The sequence below is a fragment of the Lipophrys pholis genome (assembly GCF_963383615.2).
Source record: "Lipophrys pholis genome assembly, chromosome: 9".
Taxonomy (NCBI): Eukaryota; Metazoa; Chordata; class Actinopteri; order Blenniiformes; family Blenniidae; genus Lipophrys; species Lipophrys pholis.
The window spans coordinates 30,256,999-30,280,525 of record NC_137639.1 but is presented as its reverse complement, the minus strand read 5'-3'; the positions used below and the strand labels follow the sequence as shown (position 1 = coordinate 30,280,525).

General features: G+C 43.0%; 1 protein-coding gene across 2 annotated transcripts in view; it reads right to left on the bottom strand.

The window, feature by feature from the left end:
• Positions 1–2,870: 2,870 nt before the first annotated feature.
• The window catches only part of LOC308114656 (ubiquitin-conjugating enzyme E2 E2), a 32,574-nt gene continuing 11,917 nt past the window's right edge, over positions 2,871–23,527 (bottom strand). For both annotated transcript variants that reach the window (XM_080471710.1, XM_080471711.1), the window contains exons 4-6: positions 11,341–11,473; positions 4,593–4,740; positions 2,871–3,300 (exon numbers count right to left, since the gene is read on the bottom strand). In XM_080471710.1, coding sequence (XP_080327836.1) covers positions 3,203–3,300; positions 4,593–4,740; positions 11,341–11,473 — 379 coding nt within the window. In that variant the 3' untranslated portion in view covers positions 2,871–3,202. The remainder of the gene's footprint in view (positions 3,301–4,592; positions 4,741–11,340; positions 11,474–23,527) is intronic.

The window sequence follows — 23,527 nt, the reverse complement described above, 5'->3', positions numbered from 1 at the left end:
GTGTAACTAATTTATAACAAGAGTGGAACGCTGCCAAAACTTATCGTGTTCAGTGGAGGAGCACAAAAGCTTTTTTTTTTTTGTTCAGCAAAACTCAAAACCTTGAATATTGATGTGCTTGAAATATTTCCAAACAGAAACACACAGACTTATCAAAGTATTCATTTCATCATTTTCCCTGATTATCATGAAACGAATGTTTCTGGACGACGTGAGGAAATCTGGAGCGACGCCCTTCAACTTAACCCAGATACCAACCGGGGAGGCGAGAGTGCAAACCACTGCACAGCTGTACCTAAAAAATAAATAAATTCATAAATCTACCAAAGCAGAGAAAGTCTGTGGAGGACTGAATGTGACAAAATGAAATGAATAAATAGACACTATTAAATAATTCATTGATTAAATTTGGAATTGAAATATGTAAATAAAGATAATTTATGCAGCAGTGCAACACCGGACCATCAAATAACTAATTAAATAGTGAAATAATTAAATGGGATTTTTTTTTTTACATAAGATTAATTAATATTTTAATTAATGACACGTTTATATATTTAATTCCAATTTTAATACATTGACAATTATTTAATGGTGTATTTATTTATTTATTTTGGCACATTAAGGTAATGAATTAATTGAATAATGAAGTAATTATATATGTCTTTTACATAAAATGAATTGGTATTATTAATTAATGACACGTTTATATATTTAATTCCAATTTGAATATATGACAATTATTTAATGGTATATTTATCTATTTAATTTTGGCACATTCAGTCCTCCATAAAGCTCAAGCAGATTAATGCAGATTGAGTGTTTATGTTGTGTTCTTTATTACACATAAAAGAGTTTGATGGTTTTAACATGATTCCTACGCAGGCTGAGATTTGAGCTGGTTCTTATCGAGGTGTTTGGGTTTTACCTTGTTCGGGCTGGAAACATTGAGTCACATCTGGCAACCCTGGTTGCTGACCGGCGTGCCAGGAGTCTCTAGCTCGGCGTGACTTCACCTCCTCTTCTGCGCTCTGGGGCCCGAAAACATCCGGTCCGATCACGTTCACACGGCAGGTCGAGTTTGAAATGATCACGCAAAAAAAAAGAAATAAATAAAGATCCCAGCCCAAAAAAATCGGAATAGAGCATGAAGACCTGCGGAGTGGGCGGAGCCTGTGGTGTAAACCCGCCTTCTCTCAGTCCCTGTTTACATGACGCTTCAAGTGGAAACAGAAGTTTCCTCGGAACGGTTTGAAAACGACGTCAGTTTACGTTGAAACGACGGAAAACGACGTAGTTGGTATGTTGGGCCACTAGTAGGTGCCGTTGTTTTGTTTTTGTAATGAAACCATACAAATATGCACCTCGAGAACAAAACAAAGAAAACAAGGACGTTTTAGTGGACAGAGCACCAAGTTGGATTGTTATTACCGTGACTTGTCAAAATAAAAGCACCAAGTTCCAGGAGAATATGAACTGGGCGTCAGGACACATGACGGAGGAACCATTGTTCTTATTGTCCAACGACGCAGGTGTCACGTTTTCACCATTTCCAGAGTCGGACCGTTTTCAAAAAGTTCCACTCCTTCAGTTGTTTTCAGCATCTGAGCTCCATTGTTGTGTAAACAGACACAACGAAAACAAAAGCGTGTTGGCGGATCAGCTAATGCTACACTGCTAGTAACCCGCTGCTCTGCTAGCCGTCCTAAAACAGTGCGACAGTTTAAAAAGCTTTTTAAATCATATATCTATAATATGTATAAGAAGAGCAACAACTTTATATACAATATATTTATACTTAACATAAATGGTATATATTGTGATAGAGAATATTAGTTAAAATATTGTCACACTATATATTGTTTGTAAAATGTAATTGATGAAATTTAAATGGTATATTATTATTTGTAGATGTTCAATATTATGTACAATCATGTATATGTGTGTACGTACGTGTACATGTTTGATGTGCATGTATAAACTGTCTATATATATATAGAACTTGTGTATAGTATATACTGAAAGTGTATTGTAAAAATAGTATTATTAGTTTAAAAAGTGGGCGCCTCGTGTAGTTTTTTAGTGATGGGGTCGTTTTAATTTATTCCGTCAGTCTTCAGAAAAACAAATCAAAGTTTTCTATAACGTGTTTTTCTCTTACACTCCCGCAGGTTTGACAGACTCCCCACACCTTCATGACGCAGGAAGTAAAAACGGCACTTACCTGGCGGCGACGCAGTGAGAAACGTCTCGGTGGAAGAGGTGTGTGTGTGTGTGTGTGTGTGTGTGTGTGTGTGTGTGTGTGTGTGTGTGTGTGTGTGTGTGTGTGTGTGTGTGTAGTTGCAGGCGGAGCAGTAACACAGAAGTCGCAGGCCTTTTCTCACAAGCCAACCACAGTGTGTTTTTATTGGGTGCTTCAGTAATACAAGTGCACAACAAAACCACTCTGCGACTGCAGAGGTGGCGGGTAGCCAGTAAATATACAAGTCCTGCCTCTTTCACAGGCAGACCTATACTTTCGCGGTCTGCCTCAAAAGCCTTTGAAAAAATACATACAGTACAAACAAAATCAGAGGAAGTTTTTAAAAAGCAATGAAGGGTCCACTGACGCAAACCTTCCCGTCACATGCAGATAACATATTGATGACAAATACAAAAAAAAAAAAAGAAAAAAAAAGAAAAGAAGAAGACAAAAGAAAAGAAATAAAAACAGGAAACAAAGTCAAAGCTTTTCTCTGCATGTTTGTTCCAGGTGCCACTAACGAAATGAGAATACATACTGTATAGCTGGAGGACGATGCGCATGATCATTATAATATTCTGGGGGTTTTTTTTTGTTTGTTTTTTCTTCTCCAATACAATACTTCCAACATTCAGATATTGGAAAATAAAAATCCCAATCTACTCTTTGTATAAAAAAGAAGCTTTCAAGTCAACAAGGAACAAAGGACTTTTTTTTTTTGTTTTGTTGGATTTTGTTTTTAACACAGAAAAGGTAGATAAAACTGGGAGGAGGAGGAGGAGGAGGAGGAGGAGGAGGAAGAGGAGGGGGGCAGGGATACCGTTGCACTTAGTGAATGTGCTTTGACAGACTAAAGGGTGAGAGAGGTAGAGAGAGGTTCAGTGGAGGAGGAGGAGGAGGAGGAGGAGGGAGGTAAAGGAAGGGGCGGTTTACCATGGTGTGTGTGTGTGTGTGTGTTGCCTATGTGGCGTATCTCTTCGTCCATTGTTTGGCTATTCTGTCATGCTCTGTTCTGTTGGTCAGGTACTGTGTGGCGATGCTTCCCACCAGAGGGTCAGCTGAAAGAGAGAGAGAGAGAGAGAGAGAGAGAGAGAGAGAGAGAGAGAGAGAGAGAGAGAGAGAGAGAGAGAGAGAGAGAGAGAGAGAGAGAGAGAGAGTCACAACGAACCCAACCAGCCATAACATTAAGACCACCGACAGGTGATGGAAGACGACTGGGAGGCACACAGGTTTAATATGCAGTTTTACTTTAGGCCGTAACAAAATAATGTAAACAACAAAATTGCTTAAAACTTTGTGGTTGACACGATGTGAATGTAGACATAACGGACTGATAAGACGGTTCATTTTTTTTGACTTTCAGTAAAATGCAATACGTCGTCTTTATTCAAGTCGGTAGGAGAAGAAATCTCCTTCAGAGGAACAAAAGGACGTCACAGAGATCGAAGGAGAAAAGCTAAAGAAACGTGTGGAAATGAATGAAAATCCACCTCACGCCGTTTCTTATTCCCTCTTCTAGGCCGGCTTCTTTATGTTCGTCTGACTCGCAGTGGATTTCCTCCTTTCTTTTTAACCCGAGGCAGGTATTCCACTCCACAATCTCTCCCCAACGCAAAGAGCCGAGTGAGGCCTGATTCTGTCCTCTCGAACCTGGGTATTTCATTTATCTTTCAAGTGGTGTCTAAATGTGATAATCCAAGGTTTTTATTCACTCTGAGTCACTTCGGTTTTCTTTCTTACGACTTCAGGCTTCCAGCTTCAAAGGTTAAAAAGGTCGTGGCTCCTTTAATACGCCATGAAGAGGTGGGGGAGTAGAGTATTGACTTTAAATGGAGCATAAATAAAAGATGCTAAATTTTAAAAGTTGAATGAAAGTCTCCAGTTGAACGTTTGGCGACGTCGCCTGGCGTGGAAGACGGGAGGATTCTTTATTTTTATTTTTATGTTTTTCCACTCAAGCGGTTCCCAGCCGCTTTGAATGGGAAATTATTTGCAGTTTTTCGCGATTTTTTCCGGAGACGGTTCGCCGAATCGTTAACAAGAAGTCAGAGTCACTCGTTCCGAAGATCCCGCATGTTTCGATGTGCTTTGAGTACGTGCCCCGGGACTAGTTACGTGCCAAAAAAACCGAGGAAGATGAAGAAAAATATTAACAATAATAATAAAAAACACTATCCGAGGATTAGTAACCTTTGCTCCTCACCATAGCCAGGCATAAGAAGAAGTAACGGGGCGGAGGGGAACGCCTGTGACGTCGTATCAAATAGAATGAGACGTGTTTGAGGGCGCGGCGTGATGCGGCGCGGCGTGATGCGGCGCGGCGTGATGCGGCGCAGTGCGGCGGTCTCACCTGGGTTACAGTCTGTGAGCAGGGAGCAGATGGACAGCAGCACCTTGGAGATGGTGAGCGCCGGGCTCCAGTTGTCCTTCAGGATGTCCAGACAGATCACACCCTGGCTGTTGATGTTGCAGTGATAGATCCTGGTACGGAAAGTTACCTGCAGACACAGACACACGGTGCAAAATCTCATTTGGGAAACATTAATAGGGACAAAGCAACAAACCGACAAAGGATGGCACGAAGTAAGAATATCAAAATTAAAGCAGATTAAAGAGTAGAGCTGGGCTAGTTTGGCCTAAGAAATAAATCTATGATTTAAAAATCAAAAGATTTGAGTTCCAATTTGATTTTTTTTTCTCCTCAACGCTCTTCAAAATGACTGTCAACACCGGACATATTGTCAAAGGTATAACGTTAAGAGTTAAAATCATATAAACAATCTCAGAATAAGAAGTAAACGAGGCTCCGTCATTCAACAAATTCAAGCTTTAACCAGGTTTAAGCAAAAGTGCAACAGCAACTACAGAAACCCAGAGAAGGAAAGGTAGAACAAAACTACAGAAAAACTGTGGGGGGAAAAATAAAACCTTGAATTTGGAAAATAAAAATCGTTTTTAGCTCCAAATTCAATATATTGATGAATTGGATTTGGCTAAAGTTAACGGAGCTTGTTTACATTGTGAACCATGAAATGCAGCTTGTCTGAACTTCCAGGTCTTAGGAACACACTTTCTTATCTCGTCTCCCCGATGAGACACGGTGAAGAACCACGTCGGTATTTTGGAAACACTAGCGTGTAAACGCAAAACTTTTCTGAAACGAAAAACCCGAAGCCCCTAATGCGTGTCTCACAGGGTGAAACTGATTTCCTACGTTACTTCCTGTGAAGGGTTGACATTTATCAGTCACGCCTGTCTGGATAGTTACTGACAGTATCTGAGCTTAGCTTGAAGGAAGACACACACCAACTCCCCCACGGTAATCAACCGTCGCCTGATCTGTGATTTCCAGAGTTTTCTTTGCCAAATTAAAAAGGAGCCTCTATGAAAAAAACATCCTCACGATGTTGGAGGGATTTTCAAAAGAAGACGTTAGCGGGTAAGACCGTCGCCTCACGGTGAGAATATCTCAGAGTCCAGTCGGGTTTGGGAGCCTTTTTTTAAACGGAGCCAAAGATAAATGTAGACTAGAAACAAGTTGGAAATAGAAATGGAAATTAATGAGGCGCGGGGGGGGTGGGGGTGGGGGTTGGGATGGGGGTCCTGTGTAGCATAGTCTTAAAGATAAGAGCACAGCTTGCAGAGAAAGGAGAAATATTGGCATTTCAAGGGGAAAAAAAAATAAATAAAAAAGGCCAAATGCAACTAATATCATCTGATTTCGGTGCTTTTGAATGTCGCTGTACTCGTCTTATGACTGGAATCAGCGCGAGGCGCTCTGAATCAAATCCGTGCCACCTGTGGTTTACAAAGTGAAAATACCGAGCTGCTGTCGGAAACCAAAGCGATCAAAGGAAACGTGACCTTTCCAGTCGCGGCTCACGACAAATGGCCGCAAAAATGAAGGCAGCAAAGTTCAAACTGCTGCGGCAGCCGCTTTACTGGAGAACGATGCTGCTGGAACCGGCATGGAATCTGGCTTTACTTTCCATCACGGCCAACGGGAGTGCTGAGGGCGGCTGCGATGGGTGTCTGTTAGAAGATGCAGTGAGGATTCAGTCCGTCAACCCAAAACATATTGCCGGTTTTGGTACAATTCTGGACGACTTGCTGGGGGTACCGGGCAAGAACAACAACAAAAAAAAATCGATTTAATGGATTTATCGAATTTGTAGCTAAAAATTATATTTTATTTGGCAAATCCAGGTTTTTTTTCTCCCCATAGTTTTTCGACATTCATCACGGTTTGTTGTACCGTTGCTTGTGGGTTTCCGTAGTTGCTGCTGTTGCTTGAATCTGTTGACCGATTGTTCATATGCATTTTAACTCTGAGGACAATCACAGCAATAAAGTTGCAGTTTCAACAACATATCTGATGCCTGCAGGCATTTTCAAGTGAACTGAGAAAAAATAAAAAATTTAATTTGAAACTTGTATTTTTCTTAAATAAAAAATAAAAACTATGATTCTTTATTTTTTTCTTAGACCAAATGGCCCAGCCGTGGCTGAAGGCATGTAAATTATCATAACGTCAACAACCCCAATCTAATCATTCCTCTAACATCCAGCGAGGAACCTAAACAGTCCGATTCCTTCGTATTGTTCACTGCAAGTCCCACTTCTACTGAACATTAATCAATATTTCAGGAATTGACTGAATCATAAATTTGTGGGGGAAAGTTTAGAGAGGAGGCCTGGTCCAGGGGCCAGCTTTATACATTTCTTTATAGAAAAGTTGAAAGTTCAATTCCCAACACCTCCACAAGTGGGCGTGCCCTTGAGCAAGACATCGAACAACAAAACTTCTGAAAACGGCGGGACTGAGCTCCTTGCCTGGCAGCCGCCTCCACTGGTGTGTGAATGAGTGAACGTGATTAACAGTGTGAGGCGCTTCGAGGGATAAAGAGCTTAGGAGTAAAATACTTTACTGTTTAACGAGACATCAGAGAGTCGGCCTCAAATACGTTTATATTCTGGGGTTCCATCACTATTCCTAAATCGACTCCCCAAACGACGGAGCACACCCGGCACGTAAAGGGCATAAAGGGTAGAAAGCCCTGGAGGGGCGTAAGAGGGGGTAAGAGGCGGTTACAAGAAGCGTTTGGGTTCATGAGGCCAAAAAAAGAAATACAACTGGGGTACAACTGCATTTGACCATTTAATTCATTACAGCCATTTCATTTAGAAAGAAAAACACGATTGAATTTTGGGAAATCCTTTTAGCAGCAGTTTAACTATCATGCCAGTCGGAGGCAAATTCTAGAAATGTTATTGTTGTTAATGTTGTATTAATGTGGTTTCTGGAGATCAAACATTTAGAAAATAAGCTTTTTAAGGCGACACGGCCTTCCACAGAATATTGAGCTTTAAAATGATCATTTTAAACTTCTTCTTAAAATGAAATTGTTTTATTAAAACATTTTCAGAGCTTTTAACTGAAACAAAGATGAATGAAATCTAAAAATAAACTGAGTTACTACATAAACATCGCCGAAAACACAAATTAATTAGCATCCAACAAGCATTTAAGAGTTTTGCTTTCTCCTGCCGATGGAAATATCTTAGAATGTTCAGAACATTACAAATATTGGACATTTAATTAAAATACTTCTTTACTGAAAAAGAAAAGTATTAAAATGCCTTGAGATATAAAACTCAATATATGCAAATTTTACTGAAAGATTAGGGCAAGCTATGCTTTAAAACATTTTCTAACGACCTCATATCTGTGAAGGTGAGTTTTTAGTTTTTAATTAATGATCATTTGTGGTGCAGTCACCTTGTGAATTTTATATTCAGGGGCAATAATGAGTGAGGCGGAGGGGGGCAGTTGCAAGCTGCTCTCGCCCTTATTCCCATTTCCACACATGAACCAGTACCAGTGTAATGGATCTGGAGACGATGAGTTAATGTTATGGAATGTGCAGAAACAAGAAGCAATAAAAACACTAACATTTTGACTACATTTCTATTAATATCGGTTTAAAAAGCCATTCTATGTTCAGAATCGATGAGGTCTCTCATGAAATCTCCTGTTTGGCCAACAGAGGGCAGCATGGTGTGAAATCAAAGCGCCACGACAATGGCAGTGTTGTTGTTCACTCTGAATATTGCAGTCCAGCGCCCAAGTGTCAATTAGTTCCTTTACGTGTCACACACAACAGCGTCCCCCTGAAACGCGCCGTGTCAGAATAACAGACGCTCCTCCAAAGAAAACCTCCAACGAGCTAACGACCAGTCAGCTCCGACGTGTTTACGTCTGCTGTCTGGGCTCAGAGTTGAGCTTGACATCTGTTTAGAGACGACACTTGACACCCCGGTTTGCCTTGCTCCTCCGATCGCCAACATCTGGCCCACGCTGACCTCGACCCCTCCGGAGGAAGCGTCTAATGAGCCCTGGCATTCCCGAAGATCCTCACGAGGCAGGACGTTATAAATAACCCCAGCCGCTCGGCAAACGGAGACGCATCCACCTGGTGGACTTGTCGGGACTTCTGCCTTCCGCTCTCAGGGTTTTGGAGGTTTTAAGAAGGAGCGATCGGGGTGTGGAGCCGAGGTTTAGGTCTGAGGGCATTCAGCAACCGAGCTGCAGTTCTATAGAGAGGGAGGGTATGGCAGCTATGGGCCGAAGCTCTCGGTGTGAGAGAGTGTGGGGTGGGGTGGGGTGGGGTGGGGGTTTGGCTGCAGATCACAGTGTGTTGGAGGGGCAGAAAAGGGGGGGAGGGGGGGGTTGTATTGAAGGGGGCGGAAACACTCAAGCCCCTCTGGCTACAGAAAGCTGGGCCGGAGCCTGTGGATTTGTTTGAGTCTGCTGTCAAACACAGAGCTGGTGGTTACACAGCACAAAGAGCGAGAAAAGAGGGAGAGGAGAGAGTGAGGAAGCACGGGGAGGGGTGTGCACAACACCGAGGGAGGGGGGGAGGGAGGTAGGGAGGAGGTGGGAGAGAAAAATGAAGGCCGAGCGCGAAGGGTAACTGGGTGCACTGCGAACTAAAAGGAGATTGCGGCTGACAGCCTGAGCTCGGTGACAACATCCACTCACCACCAGGAAAACAGGAGAAAGTCCCGGGGGTGACGAGCGATCAGCATTTAGCAGATCTTCTGCACTAATCACAACAGTCACTCACAAATAGTGCAGCAACCAAAGAGGCGATGTCGATCCTGGCGCTCCACCGCCACACCACCGAGATTAAAACGCTCTATACTTGCCTCCTCTCGTCTCCCGTCACGTTGTGCCGTCATTAACATGCACAGTCGCGACGCGTTCGTCTTTGGATTCATTTCATGTTCTCTCCTATATAGACCCTCAAAACGTTGGGCCCAGAGCCAGGAGCAGACCCTGGAACATTTGGCCGCTGGACCGCGAAGAAGCAATATGATTTGGCCGAGAAGCAGAATAATTATTGCATATTTTAACGAGTATTACCGGCTCTTTAGTGGCATTACCCGAATGTGGCAAGGGCTCCAGCACGGCATTACTTCCTGTCAGACCTTCAGCAATAATATACTAAAGCAGGTCTTCGTTTATCGAGAACTCCCGCGGTCAGTCCAGTCGATCCAACAGGAAATTTATAGACAACCGGTCAGAGAGCGTAATTTTTTCCAAGTGATCCTGCCAACTTTCAATGGTGCGACTTTGAAAATGTGAGGATTTATACTTTCATAATGTCTAATGAGACTGTAAACTGGAGGAGCAGTTAAGATCAATTCATTGATTACAGGCAGGGCAAACTTGCATAATAAGAAAAGCTCTTCCACATCTCATGTACCTGCAAACCGGTCAAATTGAATCCGTTGGATCCTACTTTAGGTTTTTATGTCGTCTAACTGCGAGGAAATGGACGTTCAGTTATGTTGGTCGCTTTGCTCCATAATCTAAACATTTCTTATGGTTTAATTCACTGAATAATGGAAACACCCAAAATAAAGAGCAGTTCTATTTATTCCAACCAGAAGCAAAGAACTGCAGAGTTTCCATCTGTTTGGGTGCACTGGACCATAACTGACAAACTTCCCATAAATGGTGATACAAAACATCCCGGAGTGAGAATAATGGCCTGAGACATACTTGGTGGGGTAACTTGGCAATTTCAACCATTTCTTAAAATAAAGGCCTCGTTTACCGACGACGTTTCAGTGAAAACTTTTGTCACATTTTGGAGTCCGGTGCTCGGAGCCACTGGGAACGCAATTCTTTGAAAACAGCTCCCAAAGGGGAACATTTTCAGAAAATGCCCTGATTCAGTGTCCATGGAAACAGAGGAAGATTGTGAAACGTTGCGTCTGCCTTATGGTCAGGACTCCCAGTCCAGACTCTTCGGGGACTTGGTAGTTTGATGGTTGGGAGTCTCCTGTAATACCCTAACCTGGCTGTCTGTCCATACGAACGTCTGTGTCCTCGCCATGGTGTGTCCGTGGTTTCATTACAAAAACAACCAACAGCACCAACTCATGGCCTGCCATGTCAACTACATCGTTTTCAGCGTTTCCTCCATTTTTGAGGATTTCAGAACTTCAAATTAAGCGAGACTATAATCAATTTTCTCATCACTGGCGTGGTTTGGTTGAACACCAGACTTTCATGTTTTGCACATTTTATGATATTATTGTGAAAAGTTGTTGGTTTTCATTCAACTGTGCGCTAGTTATTAACTATTAATTAAAGATATCTAGTGAGTCTCTCTTAACTGCCTGCAACTGTCGTGACTGTTACACTTTTGACATAAGCTTATTTTATATTTTCAATCGGCTTTCATTAAATTCAATCGTGAACTATTTCATCTGAATCAATACTTTTGTCCTCCACCTAATAAACAAGTCATCTGCCTGGATTTCTCTGCAGCCCCACCCTGGTAATAACACGTGCTGATGGGATGAGTGTACAATAACAGCTATGCAGTCATACTGCGAGCGTCACCGACAGGCCAAGCCCACTTTTTTTTTTCTTCAGACGAACAAATGACCCACATTTATTCTCCACCCTTTTTCGAGTCTTTCACACCCGTGTTTAGAGCGGCGTGGTGCGGTGCGGTCAATATCTGGCCTGCTACTGAAACACACAGGTATTTTCAAGAGATCCACGCCTCCGGGCCGCTGACCTTGGGGGGTTTGAAGGGGTAGTCTGGTGTGAAGGCGATGTCCAGGAAGAAGACGCCCCCCTCGTACACGGAGCCCGGCGGCCCCAGGATGGTCGACCTCCACTCGTAGATGTTGTCTCCTTTGGGGCCAGCGCTGGAAAGAAAATGGAAACAAAAGACTGGTTAATATGTTAATCAGCACGGTGCGCCGGAATCGACTTCCCCGGTGCTCCAGCTGCCGGCGGGCCTGGCAGAGATTTTTTTTTGTGGGGGGGGGGGTGAGAAGCTGAGGCAGTAAATGCTCGCTTCTGACAAGTTAATGACTGAGATTTGAGGAATCCTGAAGCCGTGGAGGTTTGAGTTTTTTTTAATCAGGATTCACATTGGCGCTCAAAATGTTGATTAGGCAAAATTGCATTTCCAGCGATCGGGAGATGAAGCATCTTGGATTTATTGACACAAGTGAGAGTCGAGTAAAAACAAAGAATGCAAGGAAAACTGCTCTTGTGTGAAAAAGGTCTTTACAGGCCGATTGGTTCAAAACTATTTCATATCTGAGACCGTTGTTTTTCCTTCATGAGATGAGTATTTATGTTGAGTGGAGGCTGAAGGTCACATCTGTTGTTGGGCCTGGTAATTAATGCCATTTCCATATTAGGCCCTCCCCCCCACCCCATCCGTTGTTCGTGGTAAGACCTTGATCTGGCACCGAGCCAGGAGGAAAGACCGGGACAATGTCCAGATCACAAAGCCCGGGACAATGAACAATCCCTCAGATTTCATGTAATTACCAGGGATGGCGTTTAAAGCCAACCCTTAGCTGCTGGCAGATGTGCTTACTAGAGTGTTGGTGACACGCACACACGCACACGCACACACACAGACACACACACAGACACACACACACACACACACTCGAGGCAGTGATATCGCTCTTCACTATTATTTGAAGCGATATTGTGAGACAGACATTTCCTGGAAGCGGCCGTGCGTTCCCATCAAACGACAAACTGTTAAAAGCAGCATGTGGCTCAGAGGTTGCCTTTGACCGTAGATCATTTGCCTTAAATAGAAATAAGAACCCCCCGCCCCCCCCCCCCCCCCCCCCCCCCCCCAATTCAGTTTCAACACACTCGAATTTCCACTAATCTGCTTCGCCACTTTTTTTTTTCACACTGCCCCTCACTTAAGCCGTCTTTAATTAGCTAATTATGATTACGTCTTCTTGAGGGAATTACATCAGGACACCATGTTGATAGGAAATTCTCCGAGGTGGACTTCTTTTGTTACAGACACAAAGAGAACATTTTTTTTCTCCCCCCCCCCTTTTTGTCTGAAAATACAAAATCACATGAAATGGATGTACAATGCAGGACACTGCTGGTCTTTCTTTGTAAACATAATGCAATAAAGGTTAAGTCTGAGGCTCAGTGCGGCTGCACCTTCTGACAAATAAATAGAGGCTGAGGTTTTCAAAACGTTACCGTATAAACGTGAATCGTTTCCACAACAAAATCGCAAGAACAGTGTGTTTTCACTTGTAATGCTGTTGTGCATTTCGGCGACAAAGTTTGAGTGAAGAAATTCACGGGAGAAGCAGATGCAAGACATTCGTCTGTTTATCTAGACGAGTGAACGAGGTGGGAAGAGGAAGCTGAACTTTCAACATCTGTCAGAGACTCTGTGGTCTCATCTGAGGTGAAATAACTGCAGTAACCTTTGGTTTGCAGTCTTTTGAAGCGAGTCTTCCTGTATACTCAGCAATGCATCAAAACTACCGTGGTTTTCACGTGAGCCGATTCTGCTGGAAACACAAGCACCATGTAGAAATGCAATAAAAAAAACAACAACATATCTTTAAAAAGATAAATAGAAGCTGTAACGTGGACTCAGGTGTCGAGGTATTGGACAACTGGTGAGTTTGAGGACAAGTACCTTTGCATAATATTGAACCAGATACACAATATACTTTGATTAGTTTTTTAATTTATAATTTTTTCTGCAATATGAAATGAAAATTCAAATATTAATATAATATAAATACTTCCAGAGGTTTCCAGTATCTCTTTAAAAGAACACGTCCGTTGTTCCAACCTTTAGAGTCAATTCTACATTTTAAGCAGAATATTACCAGTTTGATAATGTCACTACTCTCTGCAGAAAGGTTAAATAGGCTTGCAGATTTTCGTTGGTCGACGCAAATGAAAGCCGCTGCATTAGATTTTGCAATAGTTAAAGTGGTGCTGAGGTAGGCGACCAGATAAGTGCCTACATATGCAGAGGGAGAGCTCGTACAAAGGACACAGATGGTGTTAAATGGCACACATGCCGGAGAAGTAGGTTTAAAATGATGGCCGGTTTCGTTTAGCTCTGGCAGGCACAAATAGTTCTACAAGAAGAAAGCTAAAAAGGCATCAAATCACCCCCCTAATTGCAGGTTGTGTTCCCTCTCTAAACAAACCGTGTTGCGTTTCGATTGGACATGAATTAAAATCTGAACATGGTAAAGTGAAGTGACCTCGGAGGAGAAGGGGTTTACGGGCTCATGGAGGCAGATGTTGATATCCGATGGCGAGCAGTTTGTCATAACAATAGAAACCAAAGACGCGCCGTAAAACTGCTGTCCGTACTCAGCTGGTACTACATTCTTCTGTTGTGCTGGTTACCGCGAGTACAATTAGAGAAGAGGACTGTAATATCTCCACCGACGTGATTTAATGTGAGCTGAATGGGGATTTGAGACAAGATGTCATGTTGCCAAAGCTTTGTCAAATAAATTATAGCCCGTGCTCGACTCAATAAAATCTCTCAGGAGCTCTCCAGTTTGCTCTTAAATCTGCCAAATTATCACGTCAGTATTCATCGTCCCTCTCCGGGTGACTCGTCGACGCGCAGAAGGTTCTCCTGGTGATTCCTCATCACCTCGTTGATAATCTGCACAGAAACAACTTGAGCTTCTTCAGTTAACCAATTGTCTGAGGACGCGTCGAGTGTGACTCGGAGCCCACGATTTAAAAAAAAAAAAAAAGAAAGATGAGAAAAACAACCCTCTCCCACACTGGAGTGATGACACAGTGGGCGTGCCAACGCAACGTCCTCCAGAACGATGGAGCGGCGGCCAATCCCACGCATGCAAACACACATTCCCGGTGGAGTCTTTTGTAATGTTACCGATGTATTTCCACGCTGAACTGATGACTGACGCAACGAAAGGTAAAGCACGAGTTGCGTAATCCCGTAAATTTATGTGTTATAGAGTGTTTTGGCAGCTCATCCTTCAAATGATCATATCAGTAGCTTGAAGTGGAATTTTGAACCACGACATGAAGAAACACACGCCAATAACTAAACCAAATGCTTTTTTTTTTTTTTTTTTAATTAAGTTTTGTTCAATTCCAGGTTGCAATTGGCCGGATGTGCTGTGGCCAGAATGTGTGTCAAGCATGTGTCAACATTACAAACGCAGTAACATGAAGGCCTTTAAAGCCTGGCTCTGAATCCGGATCTACGTCTGAAGATGAAAACCTACAAAAGGTTGAACAAGCTGCAGTTAGAGTCGTTTTTTCTTCTCTGTAATTCAAGCGGTATCCAAAAATAAATTCTAATTTAACTCCACGCCCCATTAAACAATTAGCCAGTCACATTTTCTTCTTGTATCTTTCAAGAATCTTTGTGTTCTTGTGTCAAAAAAAGAAAGAAAAGAAAAATGTTTATGAATAATGCAATTGGTCCTGAAACATTAAGAACTGAACAAAATACAATTCTACGAGGACATTTTTTTTTTTAATAATAATGGAGCAATATGTAGTAATGTAATACATTTTAAACTCATGTAATAATGCCGTGTTTTGTAATAAATTGTTACATATTACAACAGTTATTACAAAATGTGGGCGTTCCACTTTTTTTTTTTTTAAAGAAAATTTAATGATTTCCTGCATTATGGAATACATTTTTAAAGCCCTTTATCCATAGACATGGTTCTTTGTTTAATAATGAGAAAACAATTAAGATTCCGTTGGACTAGAATTATATGTCACTCTTTGCTCTCGTCCTGCCAACACAGCAATAGTAGAACACAGCGATCTAAATCAGGCTGCACTTTTTAAAATCACCCGTTATTGTGGCTGGTAGATTTTTAGTGACAAGCCAACCAGTATTTCACCAGTCATTTCTTTTTTCTTGAAGAAATTAAACCAGATTGTAAATAAAACCAGATTGTAAATAAAACCAGATTGTAAGCGCCACTGAGCGCAATTAATCATTTAACCCACATTTTGTAGTAACTGTTGCATTATGTAACAAGATGTCACAAAACGAGTTCAAGAATTTCATCATAAAATGCGTCGTCGTTACAAAATGAGTTGAAAATGTATTGTATTATTGCATAATGCGACGCCACACACCTCAACATTGAATGACACCCGAAGACTGAAGCCCACAAAGGCTGAACTAAGCTGCTCGTCCTTTCAGCTCAAATTGTGTGAAACTACCAAATATAATCCACAAAACGCGAAAACTGTCGTTGGTCACGTTCAGAAGATCTGCTTCTGTTGAGGAACCAAAGATTCTTTCAAAAACATTTTGGGTGTTTTTGAAACGGAACCGATTTGGTTCAGAAGTCGGCAGCTTGCATCGTCTGTCGGGAGTGTAATTTGAGGGGAAAATGCCAAAAACATGTTCAAAGAAGAATGAGGACAAGCAGTATTGGAAGAAATCCATCCATCCATCCATCCATCCATCCACCCATCCATCCATCCATCCACCCATCCATCCACCCATCCATCCATCCATCCATCCATCCAGGGGTGGTCGAGCTGGTCCCAGCTAACGCTGGGTTAAGCCGGGCTACGCCCAGGACTATCCCGTACACTGACGATGTAATTTTAGGTTTAACGTCTTACCTCAAACGCACGTTTCTGGAATGTAGTAAGAAACCAGAGTATTTGAGAAAATCCCACACTAAAACGGGGGCAAATGCAAAAACAAAGAGAAGTCATGGAAGCCAAGACTTGAACCAGTGATGTCAGAGTGCTAACCACCGAACCACCATACGGCTATTTAATACAACATACTTAAGGTTAAATATGATTAACATAAGCTCGAGAGTTAACGCACCAATTTTCACTCTGGGCTTTACAGAAAATCCGCTTTCCTTTGTACTTTGTCAGTGTGAATTTCACCGACTGATCACCAGACGATTGAAAGCTTTTCCAATGTGCTTGATGATTGAACTTGACCACTCTTTGGCCCCCGCATCGCTTCCCTTTTCTTTTTTCCCCTGCCGTCGAGAGAATCACAAAAGACTGCTTATTTTCCTCGCTCAAGGCAATCTCCGCTCTGTGAAACTTACATTTGTGCGCCTCGCACATCTCAAGGTAACACTTCTTATTATGGCGACACAATTCAGGAGCTTCCCGGGCGCCACGATGAAAGAGACACGCAAATATTTCATTTTCCAAACACTCCAAAATAGAAGCAGATACTCATTTCTTCTGAGACGGATGAGCTCGAGGTGATAATAGCTCGGACGTGATGGGAAGATAAGAGATGAGCGGGCCTGGCAGGTCTTCCCTCAGCAGCTAGATTGCTATAGGGGATCTGACAACCGCACAAGGGCTGCGGACAAAGACTAAGTCAATAGCTGAATGTGCATGCCACCGCTGGCCGTTGCCTGGAGACCCCCCCCACCCCCTACCCCCCACCGAATCGAGCGTTCCTGTGGCGCTTTGTTGCAGCTGGTTGAGGGCCAGCTCATTCACCATTTGACAGTAGTTTTTTTTTCTTTTTCCGGCTGTTAAGTTTTTGGAGCGACGAGCCATCGCGAGAATCTTCAGGTCAACGGTTTGTACGTTTGCATGCGACTCCATTCTCCCGCCGTTACTGCACGGCGATATCTGGAGTTAAATGACTTACGATTCCTTGACCCAGGTTAATAGCCATGCACTATATAATATGTGCTCCTGCCGACACGTTCAATTCGCTGTAATTACTGGGTGATCAGAGCACTTTATAAATTTCAGCTCTGCGAGTGCAAATTTGAAACCGCCTGAAAATTGTGTGTCGCAATGTTTGCCCTGTGCTTAAAAAAAACAAACAAAAATAAAACTGGATCAATGTGAATTTAAGGCCCCAGCCCTGAAATGGAGACTGACAGCCTTATAAATATTACATGTCACTTCTGTCTTTCTCTCTCTGCAGAAAAAAAACCACTATCTTCTCTTCAAGCAGGCAGATCTGTACAGCCTGTACAAATACCTTGAGTTAACCACTGTAACGGTGCTACTTATGGAGCTTTGTAGGAGGCTACGATAACAGTAACCCCCCCACCCGTGCAAATAACACTACATCTGCAGTGCACCGTCAGCCAAATGCCTTGATTCACTGGCTATTTGGGTCATTTTGTTTCAGGGGTCTGGGATACATTAGTGTGCGGGTGTCCGTGAGAATCTTGCCACTGCCCTGTCCTCTGAGATTACACTCATGCAGATACCCACTTTGACAGCTGCGCTGCTTCCTCCGCAACAGCGCCACTAAAATAGTGTTTAACCACCCATCCGCAGTGCTCTCCGTCTTGGGAGGTTTCTTCTCCCCTTTTTTAAGGTTTACTTTTCAAAAGGAAAGACCAGCTCAGAATTCCGGCACCGTGACTCAGACCGAGAGTCAATGTTTGTGGTACCTGTGAGAAGGAGTAATTGCATCGCAGAGTGACCTTCCTCATCGCTTCCCCCTCGACAAAAAAACAAAACAAAAAAACAACTCGTCCGTGAGCAAGAAGCCGAGGAGGATTGGATGAAACCGGAAGATTTCACTCAGACACTTCTCATCGTGGGAGGATTATGAAAACTGCTTCTTCGGGGGATATAAAGAGGACACAGGCTCACTTTATCTTTTTCTTTGCCTTTCATTTCCAGTTCCTAAAAACTATCCAAGCTGTGCCCCATAATCACAGGCCACAATAATAATTTCCATATATATTGAATGACCTTTCCTTCCCAGGACACTGCGCAGTATGCGAGCCCAGAGTGTCCTTTTAATCATCCACGCTGCCCTATTCCCTCGACAGAGCAATGTGCAGATTGACGCCAATGCTAACAGATAGCCTTCATCGTGTAGCAGGAGAGCTGGGCTAATCTCCACAACATCGATAAACTATCTCCTGGTTATTGTCACCCAGAGCCGCTTCCAACCCACATCAAGGATCAGGTTAAGTTGATAAAAAGAGAAGCAGTCCAAAAATATGCCGCCGTCTCGCAGAGGTGGAGATAAACTCATCCACAATCTGCAGATGGGCCTCCAGATGAAACATTTATTAAACCACAATCTTAAACCGATTGAAATGTCAGGCCGGGGTGCCTGGATTTATTTTTGATTTTATAGCTGTGGAGTTGAAAATGTGCAATAAGTGAGTCGTTCTCCACCTGTTTCGAAGATAACTTTCAATATCTTTCAGTTCTATTTTTATCTGTACTGAGAAGCCTGTGTTATAAATGTGTGGGAATCTTATCTGTGATTGGACGGTTGAATTGTTTCTGTGGGTAGTTTTAGGACAGGGGTGTCAAGACATAAGGGACAAAACCGGTCCATATGAGGCTCCAAACCACAGAGCAAATTCTACAAATTTCAAAGAAAACTGATTTTCTAAACAAATGTCTTAAGAGTAGCAGACACAACACTCAGACCCGAGCTGAGAAATTGGCGATGATGCCACGGAAGCGAGTAAACCAGCATTATTCTCAAACCCCCTAACAAGTTTGTATAAACAGCTATAGAAGTTTATTTGGGGGCATTTCGCTTTATTTTGCGCCAGAAAGCATCATTAAAATTGGCTTTATGTAGAGATAGTCGTCATTTCCTGTTGTAATTGCAAAAATATAGACATTTCCATCACATATACTCTGCGCCACAACAAAGAAAAGCTTTACAGTTTAAATTTAAAGGTTACGACGGCACTCGTTTACCGGTCGGGCCAACTCAAGATAAACCCGGGGTGCATGTGGCCCCTGCACTAAAACCTGTTTGACACCCCCTGCAGTAGGAGTTATGGTTATGAGAAGCACACATGCCAAACCTTGTCAGCAGTGACAGGATGAGTGTAAGAGGGTTTTAACTCTTGGCATCAAGCGACAAGGCTGCAAGCAACTACTATTAAAGAATGCAAGAGCTGAAACCACAGCTGCAGGGAAACAGCAGGAACAAACCACCTTGTGTGCTTAGTATGACTGAGTGCGGTAACGGAGTCTCATAGTGACTGTTATGTAGACACACAATATACAAATCTCTCTTTCACTGTCAACAACTGAAGAGTACACTGTTAACTCTCCACTGGCGACTTCTTTAGGTCTGTCTTGTTGTTGTTTTTCTATACTAGGGCCAGTGTGTTGGCACCAAACACCATTGTAAAAGATTTAATAGTATGAATTCTGCACTTTTGACCAATTTAACACAACAGGAGCTTCGAGAAAAAGGTTCAAACTATGACTTGCTTCAGCAACCCTGTGTAAAGAGAAGAGTCAAACTGAGTAGTTATTGATATTTATGGGGCGTTTTTCTCTCCGTACCATAAATATGTTCCTGTCCAAATCGTTTTCTTCTACTCTACTCACTGACAAAAAGAATTTGGTTGAGGTTGTTAAATAACTGGGTGAAAAAAAAATATATAGAAAAGAGGTTTTGGTTGCATTCAGTGGTGAAGAGAGAGAAGGGGGATTTTCATGGGTCTCGTACAGGAATTGAAGCTCGGCTGGCGTTAGTGTCTTTGTGAGGCACTCTCAGAACCTTCTGGAGAGGCCGGCACCATATTTGAGGAGACATGCACGTGGCTGTTTGAGGGGTTTTTCTGTTGATGTAATATGACGTGGTGTCAGAACACGACGGGCTGATGCATTTATTCACCGTGTGAAAACGCGACAAAAATGCACATCGCTGCTGCAGATAAACATAAATGAGATGCATTTATTGCAGAATAATATTTACATTAAATGCTGTTTTGGCCTTCGTGATGACGGTCAATAAACACGATTACATGCAAGGATGAAGATGAATCTGTTCATCCTTTACTCCAAATAGTACATTTTAAAAGAAACACTGCAGCATAGCTCGTTTCAGTGTCAGAATTGTGTGCATTTGTTTACCGAGCATGCATGCTGAAGGGTTGTAAGATTGGTAGAAAAGATTTCTATGGATTAGGTTTTTGTTTTTTTTCATGATCTGCTGTAAAAACTGGTCACAACAGGAAGCCAAAGAAAGCGGCACGACTCCAACCTAACCGCAGCTGGCGTGCTCACTGAAACGAGAAACTGCGCACACAGACACCCTTCAAGTGTAAGGGGGGGGGGGGGGTTAAAAAAAGAAAAGATGAGGTTATATATTTAAGCAGTTCAGATTAGGAGAATATTACATTGAGAAAAAACCATTTTGGGAAAAAAAAAAAAAAAGGTGACAAAACAAAACACTCAGTCATCATCTGCTGTGTGGGCGAGCAAAACCACGGAGCACAAAAACCACGGCGCTCCGAAAGCAGCCCGTCACACAGCGAGCTGTTTACGGTAGCAGGTAAATAGCTGCCGGAGCCAAAAGCTGCACCGAGGGGCTGATAAATAAAACAGGAGAGTAAACCAGTAATTGAATGTGAATCAGTATGTTTTGGAGCTTGTGAATACCGCCAAGCACAAATAAAGCCATTATCTGCATTATACGCCATTCCAGTTCAGTCCCCACAGGCACTACCCCCCCACCACCTCCACCCCCACCCCTTCAACAGCACCGTCATTCAGTTAAGATCTTCCTTTCTATCAGTGTGGCTGCTGCGGTTATCAGAAGAGGAACTTTAATGAAGCAATCTGCTTTCGCCCCCCAACCGTGAAAGAGCCCCAAGACCAATTACTGTGCGGCTCAACAGACGAGGCGACACCTCCCTTCCTCTGTTCGCTCGTCTTTATTGTCCCAAATGACATGGTTTGTTTTTTAATCAAGCCCTTTTATTGTTAATCTCTACAATGAATACTGCAATTACTGACCGGAAGATTTATTCTGGAAGCAGGGAAAAATAGCAGAGTAGGTGGACGCATGCTTTTCCCCCCCAAGTCCGAGGGAATAATACAAGTTTATTCCCACAGGGAGACAAACCTCGCATGCTGGGCTCAATCAATCCAAACAGCAGCGAGTATCGAGCCGAGCAAATGTGCTTGGAAAGAGCTGGCCTTTTACCCAGGAAGCGTGGGGTTTGAAGTCATGCTAACAAAGCAGTAAATAAAGCAAGGGATCTGTTAATTATCCTCAGATTTCCTCTCCCATTCTGCAGGATACTTGGGAGAGGCGCGGCGCAGATTTTTGGAGCGGTAAGCAATTTTTTTCAGCTCTGCATCTGCGCTGCCAGCGTCTGAGTCGCCTCTGGCTAAAAATTAATAATGCAGAGCATATATCATTACCATAATACACAGGCTTCGTATAGAGAGAACTGCACAAAATCATGAGTCATAAAAATATCACTTAGCCAAGAAAGCAGTGCAGCAAACCAAAGGATGAAAGAAGATACAACATAAATATATAAAAACAAAAACATATAAACAGACTGAATTACCTACAAAGTTGAGCAATTGGTCAAAAAAGGGAAACACAAACATGCGTAAATCAAAACTAATGTTCGGTGAGGTTGTTTTTTTTTGTTAAACAAACACGGGAGTAAAAAGCATGTGTGTGCATGTCGCGGGGTAATTATAAACATTTGCTTTGCTTGAATAAAACAAGTTACAATTTGTGCTGACGTGCAAATTGGTTTACAGGCCGGGGATTTACAGGCGCGCCACTTCAGTAAATAAAACTGCTTTTGGGGGGGGGGGGGGGGGCACGACTAAAAAAGACAAAACTGCAGCCTCTTGCAGTTTATGAGCTAAATCAGTCAAGAGTACACCGTTAATATTTCTAATTCTGCAGCTGTCCACTGAAGTCCATCTCGTCCCGCCTCGGTGATGCTCACTCTATAAAAAGCACTCTGGGCAGCTATTTGGCCGAAGAGGTGAACTTATTACCTGAAAGGTCAGTGATCAGAACGCGCTGAGCCGCCAGATGGGATCCAGAGCTCCGTCCTCTGCCGGTGTATTCCCTCGACATCACGTGAGAAACGGAACAAGGACTCACGACTAATTTCTCCTTGAATTAAACTAAATTAAGACGAGTCTGAAGGCGTCATTTTCTTCACTTGCTGGATCCTTCGTCGTGGACAGATTCAGCAAGGTCACTGTTGCGTTGTCTTCTTATACCGAATCAGAATATATTTAAGTAACGATATCAAACTGGCCTCAGTGTTTCTGGCGCAACAAGAAGCAGCAGGCGTTGTTCCCTACTAGCCAACATGTGAATGCTGGAGTTGAATGTGTTAATCATTGTTCCAGTGTTTTGCTTATATGCTATTTTATCTCCACAGCCGACTGGCTGAAGGACGTCCCTCTAACTTTGCAGTTTTAATACTGCAGGATTCTTGAGCGCTGCGCCGGCGGGGTGGGGTGGGGTGGGGTGGGGTGGGGGGACGGCTATGCGACAGCTCTGTGGGCCCGAGACCTGAATAAAACACTAATTGGTTTAACTGACTAATATCTCTGGTGCTGACTAGCGGGGGAGCGGACATTTATTTAGCCGACATTGCACATCCCAATATCTCATTACTGGGAAAAATAAGAGAGGGACTGTTCTGGGTCGTTATCCATTCACAAATGTTATAAGAGAGTTAACGGCACATCCCTTCATTCCAATCCATTAGGACATTTTAAAGCTTCTGGCAGGAGATGTGATTTGTGAAATAAGTGAGAAATCCATCAAGGTTTCCAGGTTCTGGGATGATGGGATCATGGCGAGATCGTTTTCCTGCAAGTTAACGCCTTCTGTTTGCCTGCCCAAACTCTATTTGCCTTCACGTCAGCCTTGCAATCACCGCTCAGTCATTCCCGGTGACCTAAACTCCTTCTGCGAGGAACAGGCACACTAATGGTACGCTTTCAGCCACAAAATGTCCACATGCTGCGCCTCCCGAGCTCGACTTCCCCACAAACCCATTAATAACATTGTGGACAAATGTTTGCCAGAAAACTCCCTCACAAATGAGGACATTGAGAATTCAATGACACACATGAATCACGGCGGGCCGTGTTCACTGTCAAACAAGTGCCGCAGTGGAAAGCATTAAGGATAAATTAAAGCGGGGCCTGGGTCG